This window comes from Meles meles, chromosome 11, assembly GCF_922984935.1.
Source record: "Meles meles chromosome 11, mMelMel3.1 paternal haplotype, whole genome shotgun sequence".
Taxonomy (NCBI): domain Eukaryota; kingdom Metazoa; phylum Chordata; class Mammalia; order Carnivora; family Mustelidae; genus Meles; species Meles meles.
The window spans coordinates 32,649,473-32,662,280 of record NC_060076.1 but is presented as its reverse complement, the minus strand read 5'-3'; the positions used below and the strand labels follow the sequence as shown (position 1 = coordinate 32,662,280).

The window sequence follows — 12,808 nt, the reverse complement described above, 5'->3', positions numbered from 1 at the left end:
CCGGCCTTAAATGCTAACAAGCGCGAGCACTGGGCTCAGGTCCCAAATGATCATCTGTGAGATGGAGCTTTGCGAAGCCAAATACAGTTCCCTAGGGAGGCAAAGCGCCAAAGCCCAGACTAGCCCGAGGCACTGCCTCCTCACCCCACAGATGGAAGCGCTGAACCAGCCCATTACATAGAAGGAGAAACCAAGGCTTGACTGGGGGCCAGAGATGCCAGATGTCCTGGAGTCTGTGGCTGCGGAGAGGAGAGGGAAAGGTTCCTATGTTTCACTTCCTCTGGCCAGGTTGCTGTCGTCTCTGTGGAATGAAAACCTGAACCCTGCCCTGTTTGTTTCTTCATCACTAGGAATCTGCCCTGGTTTCCATGGAAACTGACTTTGGACCCCTGGGAGGAAAGTTGCACCCTGCTGTGACTGTTCAGATTTTCCTCTGCCTCGTCCATCTCTAGAACCATCTGATGCCTCCTCCCTGTGCCCTCGGGAGGGGCCGCCCAGAGCTGTGCTCAGGAGCCTGAGCCAAAGACTTGTCCCCTTTCATCAGGCCATGGCACTAAGTGCCTGCTCTGTGCCCAGACCTGATTTGAGTATTTAGAGGAGGGGATTGAAGCTGTGGCTCTGTGTATAGGGTGGGAGGAGGGCTCCGGTGTCTTGGAGCGCAGCTGAGCAAGGGCAGGAAGTGGGAGGGTGGGGCTCTTCTTAGATGATTCGGCTCTGAGAAGATGGGAATAGAAGGAACAGCTTGAGCAGAGACAGAGATGGGGTGAGGGGGCAGATGAAGAGATGAAGCAGAGGGTGTCTTCACTGGAATTTTGACTTGATCCTACGGGCACTAGGGAGCCATGGAATGCTTTAGAGCTTGTAAGTAGCATGAACGGATAACTGCTAACCAAGACACCTAGATCGTGAGTTTCTTGAGTGCCTGCATTCTAGATTCAGCATCATATCCCTAGTGGCACACAGGCAGAATGTGGGGACTTTATAAATGTTATCAGTTCTTGGATTGAAAAAGTGGGTTGAGAAATCCCCATTGGAGATGAAACTATTGTTATGTATTAAGGAAGCAAGAGATGAAGACTGAAGTCAGAGTCAGCCCCAGGAGGTATTTGGAAGGCAATGAAGGACTATGTTTATATGGCTATGGCTCCAGGAGTCCATCTCGTCTAACTCCTTGATGTGCATATGGAGAAACCAAGGGCACAGATGGAGTCAGTGGCAGAGCTGGGATGCAACTGAGGAGTCCTGCATTCCCTCCCTCACCCCCCCCCCCCCCAGTCCCTGACCTCTCTCATAGCCCCATGGCTATGTCCATGCCTGGAGGGCTCCCTGGGCCTGTGGACCTAGCATTGTGGGAATGGGAGGGAGCTTGGATCTCCAGGTGATGGACGAGCATGCAGTGAGGTCCTTGTTAGATGTGGAGCCTGAGCCTGATCTCACTTACCTTCCCTGGGGCCTCAGATTCTGAGCCTGGCACTTCCTGTGTGCTAAGCATTTTAGATATATAATTTCACTCAAGTTACACAGCTGTCCTCTGAGAATAGATGTTATTATCTGTGGAGAAGTGTAGCCCCTTCCCATGAAGGGCCCCAAGGTTCTTGAGACCAGAGAGTTCCAGAGTTCCAGGATCAGCCCCTGTCAGACTGCCCCATCCAATCTAGCCCGCCCCCCCACCCCCAGGATGGTGGGATGTCTTTCCACCAGCTGTGATCCCCACCCTCCCACTTTCCCCCCAGTGCAGAGCCATCCCAGGACAAGCCTATGGACCAAGTTGCCGGGCCTATTTGTCTTGGCTCCCTGGCTTCTCTCCCCTCCCTGGTGGCCGCCTGAGCAGGTGGCCCTCCTGCAGAAGCCAAGGGGAAATGAGCCAGCAGGCCCAGGCGCAGCCCTGAGCACGGGTCACTCCAGGCCAGGGGTCACTCTCCACCATGCCGTGCCACGGGATACCGCGTTTGGAGGGAGCTCAGGGTTGCTGAGAGCAGAGCTGGGCTGACCTGGGCTTCCTGCAGATTGCAGCTTGGCTCCCTCTGTGGCCAACCCAGTGGAAACAAGGCTTGTGGCCAGGCTCCTGCACACTTGTCTTCCCTCGCACAGCTGGGGCCTGGGCGGCAGGAGGGCAGGGGGCGGCTAGGGAGGGTCCTCTTTGCAGACTTGGATTTCTGCTAAATTTATACCTTTCAGTCAAGTAGAACACGAGTCACTACCATTTGCTGAGCATGGGCACTTCCCACCCTTCATTTCATTGGCTCCCCACACATGAGATGAACCGAATGTCCCTACATCCCCGCTAAGTCATCCACCCAAAGGCTGCCCCCTTGGTAAATGGCGAAGTCTGGATCCCAACCCAGCTCTGCCCAATGCCAAGAATTCTCCTCCGCAGGTGGCTTCCTCTGCCCACTCTCCAGATGGCCAACCCATCACCAGCGCCTGGAGGGGCTGGGACAGTGGGGCAGAGTCACACCTCCTCTCTGTCCCTCTTTGCCTGCTGCTCAGTTGCTACTTCCTGGCTGTGGCTTTATAGTCACAAAGCTCCATCCCTGGCCATTCATTTTCCTATCTATAAAACCAGGAGGTTGGAGAGATTTGTGATTTTCTTTCTTTCTTTCTTTTTTTTTTTTTAAAGCAGGATTCTTTGGGGACTACAGGATTCCTAGAATTGCCACGTGGAAGCCTGGGCTGCACTGGCCATGGCATCGCTGGGCTGGTTTAAGCAGGATTCCTGGCCTCTCTGCCTCTAGCCTCAGGTCCTCGGAACCTCCACTTGTCCCTGAAACCATGGGGACACCACTTGGAAACAAGCCACCGGCTGAATGAGAGCTTGGCCCATTTACTCCCGTGGAAGGGCACGTTTTTTCCAAAGCTGGGGCGGCCCACCGAAAAGGGGCTTCCCTCTTCTTCTCAGGACGGGGGTGATTGGAACAGGAGGGAACTTCACACTGGATCTGGGAAGAAGAAAGCAGGGCTGTCAGCAGGGTGCTGTTGGTTCTGTTTTGCTTTTATCTTTAAACCTGGAGGGGAGAAAAGACATCCCAGTGGGGTGTCCGTTTCTTTTCTTTTCACTCTTTCTCTCCCCTTTCTTTCCATATAGGGACAGACCATACTGAGTGAGGACAAGCAAAGAGAGAGGGTTTTATGGGATGGAAGGAGTTAATGTCTTTAAAATATGTAAATGTCTCTTTCACACCATGTATATGATATAAAATTTCTAAAAGTACAAAAGAGTGTCTAGAGAAAAGAAAGTCTCTTATTCCACAGCGCCAGCGCCCCCCCCCCGCCACTGGCTCCCTTCCCTAGAGACAGTCTCTAGTCCCGGTTTCTTACGTATCCTTCTAGAGATAGTCTACTATATATTTTAAAATATATCATATATATTTATATAATTTATATATGGAATATGTATTAATATATGCATTTCTAACTCATAGTGATTCTGTTCTGCACTTTTTTTTTTTGGTCTGTTTTTACTTAATACATCTTGTTGACTGTTACATAACAGTACCTAAGGAACTGACTCTTTTTAAAATTATTATTTATTTAATTCCATTTATTTATTTATTTTATTTATTTAACCATTCCCAAAGATGGACAGTTAGAAGCATTTTCAACAATGCTGCAGTGAATATTCTCGTACATGCTTTAAATTTCACATATGTGACTTTATCTGTTAGAGAATCCGTAGAAGTGTAATTCCTGGATCAAAGAGCCCGTGTACACTTGTAATTTTGATATATATTGTCAAAGAGCCTCCCACAGACAGTATACCAGTGCGTGTGATCCCACCAGCAACCCATAACACAGCGTACTATCTGACGTTCTGATGTGTGCCAATCTGAGAGGGAAATGGGTGTGTTTTCATTGCCTTAACTTGTATATCTCTCCTGAGGGAGGCGGAGTATCTTTTCATATATTTAAGAGCCATTTTAATTTTTTTTCTTTTTCTTTTTCTTTTTTTTTTTTTACAGTGGAAAGAATTTCCCTGTTCTTCTTCCATTTTTCCATGAGGCTGTTGCTTTTCTGTTTTGTATGTAAGGGGACTAGTTTGCTGTCTGTACTAAATGTAGCAAATAGTTTTGTCCAGTTTGGGATTTTATTTGATACCAGTTTGGGAATTTTTGTTGCTATGTAGAACTTGAAGAATTTTGGTGCAGTTAAATTTAACCAGATTTATCAATCTTTTCATGTATGCCTTCTGGGGTTTCTCATACTTAAAATTAATTCCTGTTTTAATGCGAGTTGCAAACCGGAGAGGAAAAGCACTGGATGGAGAATCAGCTCTGAGTTCCTAGCCAGCAGTCTCCTCCCTCTTTTCATCTCACTTTCACCCCTTTGTAAAATGAGGGGGTTGACTTGAGTCCTGCGTTCATTTATTTGTTTGTTCGTTCATTCATTCATCAGGACTAGGCTGGATACTGGGAACCCAGAGGTGAATGGTGTGCTCCCTGCCCTCCTAGTTTAATGGGGAGAGAGACAAGTGGCCCAGCAGTGACATGCGGTGAGCCGAGGGCAATGATGGACGATCCCAGTGTGGGCTGCGAGGACGTCTAATGCAGCCCCCAGAGGGGAGGAGGGTGTGGGTGCGGACGTGAAACAAGCAATTTCAGGGGAGGCGAGGCCTGGGTTGGGTCTTGAAGGAGGTCTTCTGGCAAAGTAATGGGTTGGAGTGAGATGGGGTGGGCGACAGAGGGAAGCACACTTGCTGTTCTGGGGGAGGACCTGCCACAGCGTGGGGCTCTCCCAGGCCTGCATCAGGGCTTGCTGGGGAGCAGGGAGCACAGCTGGGTCTGGACCACCAAGTCTTCTCAAACCAGGAGGTAGCAGGCGTCCCCCAACCCCCATGCTGACTGCAGACCCAGAGCCCTGGGCTAGGCGCCCGGAGACTACTTAGCAGAGCACCAACATGATCAGATTTGCTCTTTTGTTGAAGATGGGTAATTGGTTTTGTTAAAAATGCTGTGAAATATTTTCCATGACATGGTTTATAAACAATACTACAATGAATATTTTTACATATTGCTTAGTCTCAGAAATAAACATTATTGCTTGAGTTGAAAAGCCCCACAGACTGCTCCTTTGGGTCATCTCCCTACCTCCCTCTGAGCGCTGGTAAGAGTGTGCTGCTGGTGGGCACAGCGGCATCTGAAATGTTCTTACCACCGAAAAAGAAGTGATAGTTACCGTGATGTTGGTGGCGGTGTTAGCTAAAGCTGGGGGTGATCATATTGCCATATAGCAGTATATCAGATCAACAAGTTACATATCTTAAACTTATACAATGTTATATATCACTTATGTCCCAATGCAAAAAAAAAAAAAAAAATCAGCACAGGTGCTTCGGAGGCCATTGTAGCAGCATTCAGTGAATTTGCAGGTGTCTAGTCCCACAGCATCCCACCACTCCCCCCCCCCCCCCGCTCCGCCGCCCCAGGTAAGCACTAGGAGATGTGGGTAAGAAGTCTGCAGTGGTCATGTTTTAAATAGCAGTGAAAATCTCCCTTCCCATCAATAGGAAAGTGGACCAGTCTGTATGGCTTACGGATGCTGTAGGGGACTGTTGGGAAAGTATAAGATCCAGAGTCAAATAGATCAACCAAGATCAACCTTCAAAATACAATGTTGGGTGTGGACTATAAAAGGGTCAGAGGCGTCCACGTGGAATACCAACAGTGCTGCGAGGGTTAGAGACATGCGGAGTGGTGGCCCAGTCTGTCCCCAGCACGTCTGTGCTCAGGTAGCAAACAGACAAAGGACATGCATGGGAATAGGCATGCCATGGGCTTCAGACAAGCTGTCTTCAGGGGCATGATCAGGGGAAGAGGACTGGAGAGTGTCTGAGGGCTTCTTCTGGGTCAGTACTGTCTCCAGCAGAGGGGTAGACCCAGACCTGTTCTTCGTCAGATTCTTTAGAAATTATTTAAATAATATAGTCTATTTAACCCACTATATCCCCAAATTATCATTTCCTTTTATAATCCATATTCACGTGATTAATGAGATATCTTACATTCCTTTGTCCAAATGAAGTCTTCGAAATCCAGTTCACATGTTACTCTTGCAACTCAGGTCAGTTGGGACGACCCACTGGAGTCACCATCTCTCTCCCCCATCCTCCAGGGAAGCTTGAGTTCCTGGATCACCCAGAATTCAGTTGCATCCTCGTGCTGCTCAAGGGTCATTGGCATGACGGGCTGACAAGGTGCAGCTCCCCCCCCCCACCCCGAGCCCCTGGGAGGGAACCCCTGTCTGAAGAGACTGAGGCAGGGAACCAACCTGAGGTCAGACCAGTCATGGCTTGAAAACTTGTGCCATTTACCGTGTCACCTCAGGGAGTGACTCCATCTTCCCAAGCCCTGGTTCTTCATCTGTAGGATGGGAAAATGGCAGGTGACCCTGGGCCTGCAGTGAGGACGAAGGAAAATCACGGATAAAAACCCTGGTCAACTTTATTCTGTGTAGGGAGCTCAGGGAACACTGAGGCAGGGTGTCCAGGCCCCCCATCTTGGCCTCCCTCTCCTTGTCAGCACAGTGCAGTCGATGACCCCTGTCCGTCAACCTCTTGGGCTTGTTGAGTGGATGTCATCAAAGGAAAGAGTAGTGAATGGTTATTTTGTCATCGCTGTATTTCCCAGGGCTACATGGATGGCCTCCTTTAATCAATTTCATGGGGCCCATATCATAGAAGGACACACAGCGATGGGGCAGTGAAATGAGTCACCAGCTAATTAGTTGTCCACACAGACAGAGGCAAGTTGGTAGACTGAAAGGCAGGCTCAATTTGTCAGATGGGGCTTTACTCACAGTGTCCTTGAATGGCTTGGGTCTTCTCTGGGCACAAACCCTGCGGTCACTCGGGCTCTCAGGGTCCTCTGGCCTTTGGCCGTAGCCCAGGCAGTCACCAGATGTCTGCTGTGCTCCTTGGTCTCTGGGGAAGTACCCTGCTTGATTCCAACCCTCACTCACTCCAGGCCTCCTCCTTGGACTGTGTCCTCAGGATCTGGCTTCACTTCTGAGGGCAAGATGTCCTGTGTGTCCATTGTCCTATCAAGGATTTGGGGGGGTCCTGTCTGCAGGGGTCCTAGACACCTGAGATCTGCCTTCCTCTCTCACTGCTGGGACCCTGGCATCTCCTTTGGAATGGGTGCCCATCACTGCAAGCCAGCTCAAAGCTTGCTCCCAGGGCATCAGTATTGGACAGATTAAGGCTTCCGAGCCTGAGGGCCTTTCCAGCACCACCACAGTGGAGCCCTAGGATTTTAGCCAGATAAGAGCTCAGACTCTGGGGTCAGACACTCTGGCTTTGAACCAGGGCAGATTTCTTAACTTTTCCCTGAAGTAGAATGAGGCTAAGGGTACAGGGTTGTTGTGAGGATTAGATGAGCTAAAGTATGTGAAGAGTTTAGAGCTGGGATCCGCACAGAAGAACTCAGGGAATGTTCATCATGATGACGATGTGAACTTCAACTGCCTTAGATCTGGAAACACTTCACCTTGTCCCAGTTTTCCCCCATATCCTGGGGCACTCAATAGTTGACCTCATTCAAAACAAACAAAACAAACCTACCCAGTTTTACAGAAAGAAATGAGGAACAATCTGTAAGTTGATGGGAGAATGTTACATAGTCTGCAAATATTCTAGGACATACTTAAAAATGTTTCCCAAACTGTAGGTCAGGACTTCTTAGTGGGTGATGAAATCAATTTAGTGGATTGTTGCCAGCTTGCTTTTAAAGATTCTATTCATTATTTGAGGGGAATGCGCAGAGGGAGAGGGAGAAAATCTCAAGCAGACTCCCCGCTGAGCATGGAGTCCAACTTGGGACTCGATCTCATGATGTTGAGATCATGACCTGAGCCCAAACCAAGAATCTGACACTTGACCGACTGAGCCAACCAGGGACCCCTCCAGCATGCTTTTAATGAAATAAAAGAGGCGACGAATTCCCAAAAGGAAAATATCAGAGTGCCTGATGAGTATTGAAAGTAATAACGTTTTATGAAACATTGTTTCGGTGTTACAGGTGCATGTTTATCGTAACTTGCGTGGTGGGTTGCAATATAAATGCATTTCTTATGGTGGGTCATTGTTGAAAAAGCTTGAAAACCAGCAATTAAGGAACTACAGTGAGGTTTCTGAGGGATCCCATTTCACTTAGGACTTTCTCTTTCTTCCCCATTTCCAAGTTTAGTAGAATATATGTATGAGCCATGGCCTCTGTTTCCCCCCCTGCAGAGTTGGCTTCCCAGGGCCACCTGGACCTCACGGAGCTCATCGGTGTCCCACTGCCCTCGTCTGTGTCCTTTGTCACTGGCTATGGTGGCTTTCCAGCCTACAGCTTCGGGCCTGGTGCCAACGTTGGCCGCCCGGCCAGGACCCTCATACCACCCACCTTCTTCACGGACTTTGCCATCAGCGTCACAGTAAAGCCCAGCAGCGACAATGGCGGCGTGCTCTTTGCCATCACTGATGCCTTCCAGAAGATCATCTACCTGGGCCTGCGGCTCTCGGGCATGGAGGATGGCCGCCAGCGGGTCATCCTGTACTACACGGAGCCAGGCTCCCACGTGTCCCACGAGGCTGCTGCCTTCTCGGTGCCCGTGATGACCCACAGGTGGAGCCGCTTTTCTGTGATTGTCCAGGGCGAGGAAGTAACCCTCCTGATGGACTGCGAGGAACACGGCCACATCTCCTTCCAGCGGTCTTCCCGGCCGTTGGCTTTTGAGCCCAGTGCAGGAATCTTCGTGGGCAACGCAGGAGCCACAGGGCTGGAGAGATTCACCGTGAGTCCAAGCCCTGCAGATCAGGGAGGCCCCAGACGCCAGCCGTGAACCCAAGCAACTGTTCTTACTGTTTTGTTCTTACAGCCTCAGAGAGGCACATGTGTGTGGTGGCGAGAGCGCTAGTCCTGGGACCCCAAACCTAGATTTCGGTCCTGTTTTCAGTTTAGCCTGATGACGTTAGAGCGTGGATCCTGGGATTCTCTCTGGGTCTTCTTATCTGGGCACGATGATAAGCAAACCTGTGCCATGCAGTGGTAGACTCAAGTGGAATGGTCTGAGTAAAACATTTTTGTGCATTTTAAGACAGGATAAAAAGAGGAAGGTTTACTATTTATTCAGCAATTTTTTTTTTTGTTACCTTTGGAGAGGAGTGTCATGTACATTTAAGTTATTTCTGTGAAAGTGGAGGAAGCTAGAATGCCAGAAGGAGAGGTAGCTTTTCTCTCTCCATTTGGACAATGTGTTCTGGAAAAAATAAGCAGAAAATTAACTTTCCTGTCAAAACAGGCTTTTATGAATAAGCCATTCTAAGAAAATCTCTAAGTAGTTACGCATCTAGTCAGCACACCTGCTTACTGACACCTTGGCTGAGTGATACAGGGTGGTACCAGGAGTCAGAGTTTGGGTTTACTTGTAGGACAGCGGGACAGTAGGACAGCGGGAGACCATCAGGGAGTCTGAAGAAGTGAAAATCCAGTCACAATTTTTCCATACTCACTTTGGGAGCATCATGGAGAACGGACTGTCAGGGGTCAGGGGTAGAGAGAGGAGGTTGGGGTGGAGGCCGGGAGGCTGGCTGGCCGCTCTTCTTCCCACGAGGCCTGCCCGCCAAGGAGCTTCAACACTTTCTGGAAGAGGGGAGATGGGCATCCCAGGGACCACCACAGACAGGCTGGGGACCTGGGACCAGGTAGGAGGCTGCTGGGAGTCTGTACCTTGAACACAGTACCCTTCAGGGGCTTCTCCAGCTAGCGGAGCTCATCTTACATCGGCCCAAGCAGGACCCCCGCCCCCAAAGGAGAGTGGGCCAAGAAGTGGCTTGTTCCATTGTCATGGCCCCAGGCCGTGCATTCTCATGCCTGTCTTCTCACTTGGTAGCCTGGGCTCCATTGCAAGAACTGTCATGCTTGCCACTCGTGGTCGTGCCGTGGACAAGCAGGTGGTGGCTTCTGACCCTGTGTTCTCCCCCCAGGGCTCATTACAGCAACTCACCGTCCACCCTGATCCCAGGATCCCTGAGGAGCTGTGTGAGTCCGAAGAGTCCTCGGTGAGCCCCCATCCCCCACTGCCCCCCACCCCCAGCCTCCGGTCAGCCAGGGAGGGCTGGACGCCCAGGCAATTCCTCTTCCCCAACGTCACTGAGTCTCTAAAATCCCTCAACTTGTCAAGTGCTGCCTCAAGTCCTATTTTGGGCTTTTTGGCTTTATTTTTTTTTTTAAGAGCTTCAGCCATCTCTTTTGCGGGGGGTGGGTTGTGTTTGTTCTAAGGTGTTAGGTTCTCCGGTGGCTGTGGCAGTCCATGGCCTGGTTTCCAGATTTCCTGCCAAGAAGGGGTGTCAGGATTCTAAAATCTCAGTTAAAACTCTAAGACATGAGTGTAAATTCCTATAAAAATGAGCCTAAATTTAGCTTTTATGCTTGGCAAATGAATCCGTTCCTAAGTTGGGGATGAAGTGGTAGGCAGGGAAAAAGATGGGGCCTTCTGTGCTCCCCTTCCCTTCTACCTCCTTCCCTTCCCCCAGGATCTACTGAGTCCCTGTTAGGTGACAGTCCTGGGGGATGCTGGAAATACTGAGATACGCTTGCAGCTGTCTCCATCCTCAAGCAGCTCACGCCACTTCCGCACCCAGAGGCAGTGACAGAACCGCAGGGTGACTGGAACCTGTGTGGTCCTCAAACCCAAGTTCTCTGGGTTGGGTAGGGGGCACGAAGGTGAAAGAAGAGGGACCAGAGTAGGCAAGGGAGGGGTTGATACCAACGACAAGCAAGTATCCGCCGGATGATAGAAGAAAATGCTGCCCATTTAGTGGGGAAACCCTTCAGAGGTGGAATTTGGCTCTGTAAGAACGTTGGCTCTCCCTGAGGCCATGATCCTGGCCTGACGTTCCTGTGAAGCCGGGAGAAGGGAACCCTTATGTATATGCATTCCCTTCTCTCTGTGTTGCTGTTGGTACTAGAAAAGTAGAAGCTGCCTGAGAGTCCAAGAATAGGGTATTCGTTACACAATGATGGCCCTCGGGCTCCCTGGCTGACATTAGGCGGCTCATGATGAAGACAAGGTAGCAATAGGAAGACATTCTCCAAATGTCATCGTTCTCCAGTGGAACATTCGCGTGACAGCCATGCAAATGGAGTCCCTTTGGCAGAGGTTGAAGGGACCTGGACAAAATGAAAAGAGGTATATTAGACTGTATATTGACTAGATTTTTGTCTGTGTGTGCAATAGAATATGGAAGGAACAGCTGAAAGAATAGCAACTGTATATGTGCTTTCTCTCGATTCCTCTCTCTGACTCTGTCCATTTCTTTCTCTCTTTCACACGCACACACACACACACACAAGCGCATGCACACAGAGTTTCTCCAAAGGAGTTACCGTCTGTGACTTGCCCTCTGCTGGTATCATTTGTCTCCACACAGGCGTCAGGAGAGGCCAGCGGGCTTCAGGAGACAGAGGGAGTCGCCGAGATCTTGGAAGCTGTCAGCTACACTCAAGCCCCGGTGAGTACTCAAGCCATGCGGTACCTTCTCCGCCAGCTCTTAGGGGCCCAGAGTCAATAGAGCATGCCCGGGCCTGACATCTCTGTTCTTAGGTCTGTGGCTTCAATTGTGGGCTTACCTGGGGAGGTCCAGGAAAGTCCTGACCCAGGGTATTTGGCCACAGCCCCAGTGCCCTGAAATGTCTGTATCTCCTGGCCACCATGTACCATGGCCACAAGAGTACTGTCCAAAGGCAAACGTTGTGTTCTCCTGCCTCCTGGCTCTGTGAGCTTAGGTTGCATACTCAGCTTCTCTGGGTCTCTGCTCCTCTTCCATAAAATGCTATTCAGAGTCCCATCTCGAGGATGTGTTAGGAGGGTCAGAGTAAGCAGTGCAGGGTCAGGGCCTGGCGTCAGGCACGAGGGAAGTGGCCCTAAATGGTGGCGGGCATCACATTTGTTCTGGGCTCTGGGCTCTGTGAAAGAAGGCAGGGCCCCTTCTCCTGGGACATGCAGAGCCTTCCCAGGAGCTCCCTTCTGCTCCCATGGGAAAGGCGCCGTCCTCACAGTGACTGGGGCCTCCTCCCTCCTGGGAATGTACTCTGTGGCCCAGACGAGGAAGTGGTTTTGAAAGTACTGAGTCAGACGGTGGGGGCAGCAGGAGCCTATTTTAATGAACACAGCCAGCAGGGTCTGAGTCATTGAACACAGAAGCCCAGAAATCTCCTCGACCGGGCTGGCACATTCTACAGACTCAACTCTGATAAAAGAAAGCAAGGGAATACAGGCAGAGGCTATAGATTATAGACTTTTGGTGACAGAGGTTTGGGGGGGGCAGAATGGAACCATAGTCCCTTAGTGTAGGGGGTGGCGCGTAAAGTTCTCCTCTTTCTGTCCAGAGGTATATGGGAGACAGCCCTTTGTACAGATGGGCCGACTGAGGCCCAGACGGGGGATGAGACTGCCCCTGGGGTGCCTGGGCAGAACTGAGGCTAGAGCATGGGCCCCTTCATACCCCATCCAGGGCTCAGGCCGCAGCCCTGTGCTTCTGGCCCAGGCGGTGTTGTCAAGTTCCATCCCTAGGACTACAGCCAGCTCTAGGGCAGCAAGGGCAGAGGAGGCAAGGGTCTGAGGTGGCCGCGTGGTGATGGTGATGGTGGCTGCTCTGGGCAGAGTTGTAACCCTGTGTGCCACAGCTCTGCCCCCCACCCCACCATTGGTGTGTCCAGGGCACCTGCAGCAGGGCACAGAGTGGTTGGTCCCTTGGGCCTTCTAGCCTGATGCTGTCCCCCAGTGCACCAGGTCACAGCGAGGCTTGAGTTCAGCTCGGGCAGGGATG

At 50.7% G+C, this 12,808-nt stretch overlaps 1 protein-coding gene across 1 annotated transcript in view; it reads left to right on the top strand.

Annotated features, from left to right (window-relative positions):
* Positions 1 to 12,808, top strand: part of COL15A1 (collagen type XV alpha 1 chain) — a 101,130-nt gene that overhangs the window by 29,267 nt on the left and 59,055 nt on the right. Inside the window, exons 3-5 of the mRNA XM_046023530.1 lie at positions 8,225 to 8,772; positions 9,965 to 10,039; positions 11,411 to 11,491. Of these exons, the coding sequence (XP_045879486.1) occupies positions 8,225 to 8,772; positions 9,965 to 10,039; positions 11,411 to 11,491 (704 nt within the window). The remainder of the gene's footprint in view (positions 1 to 8,224; positions 8,773 to 9,964; positions 10,040 to 11,410; positions 11,492 to 12,808) is intronic.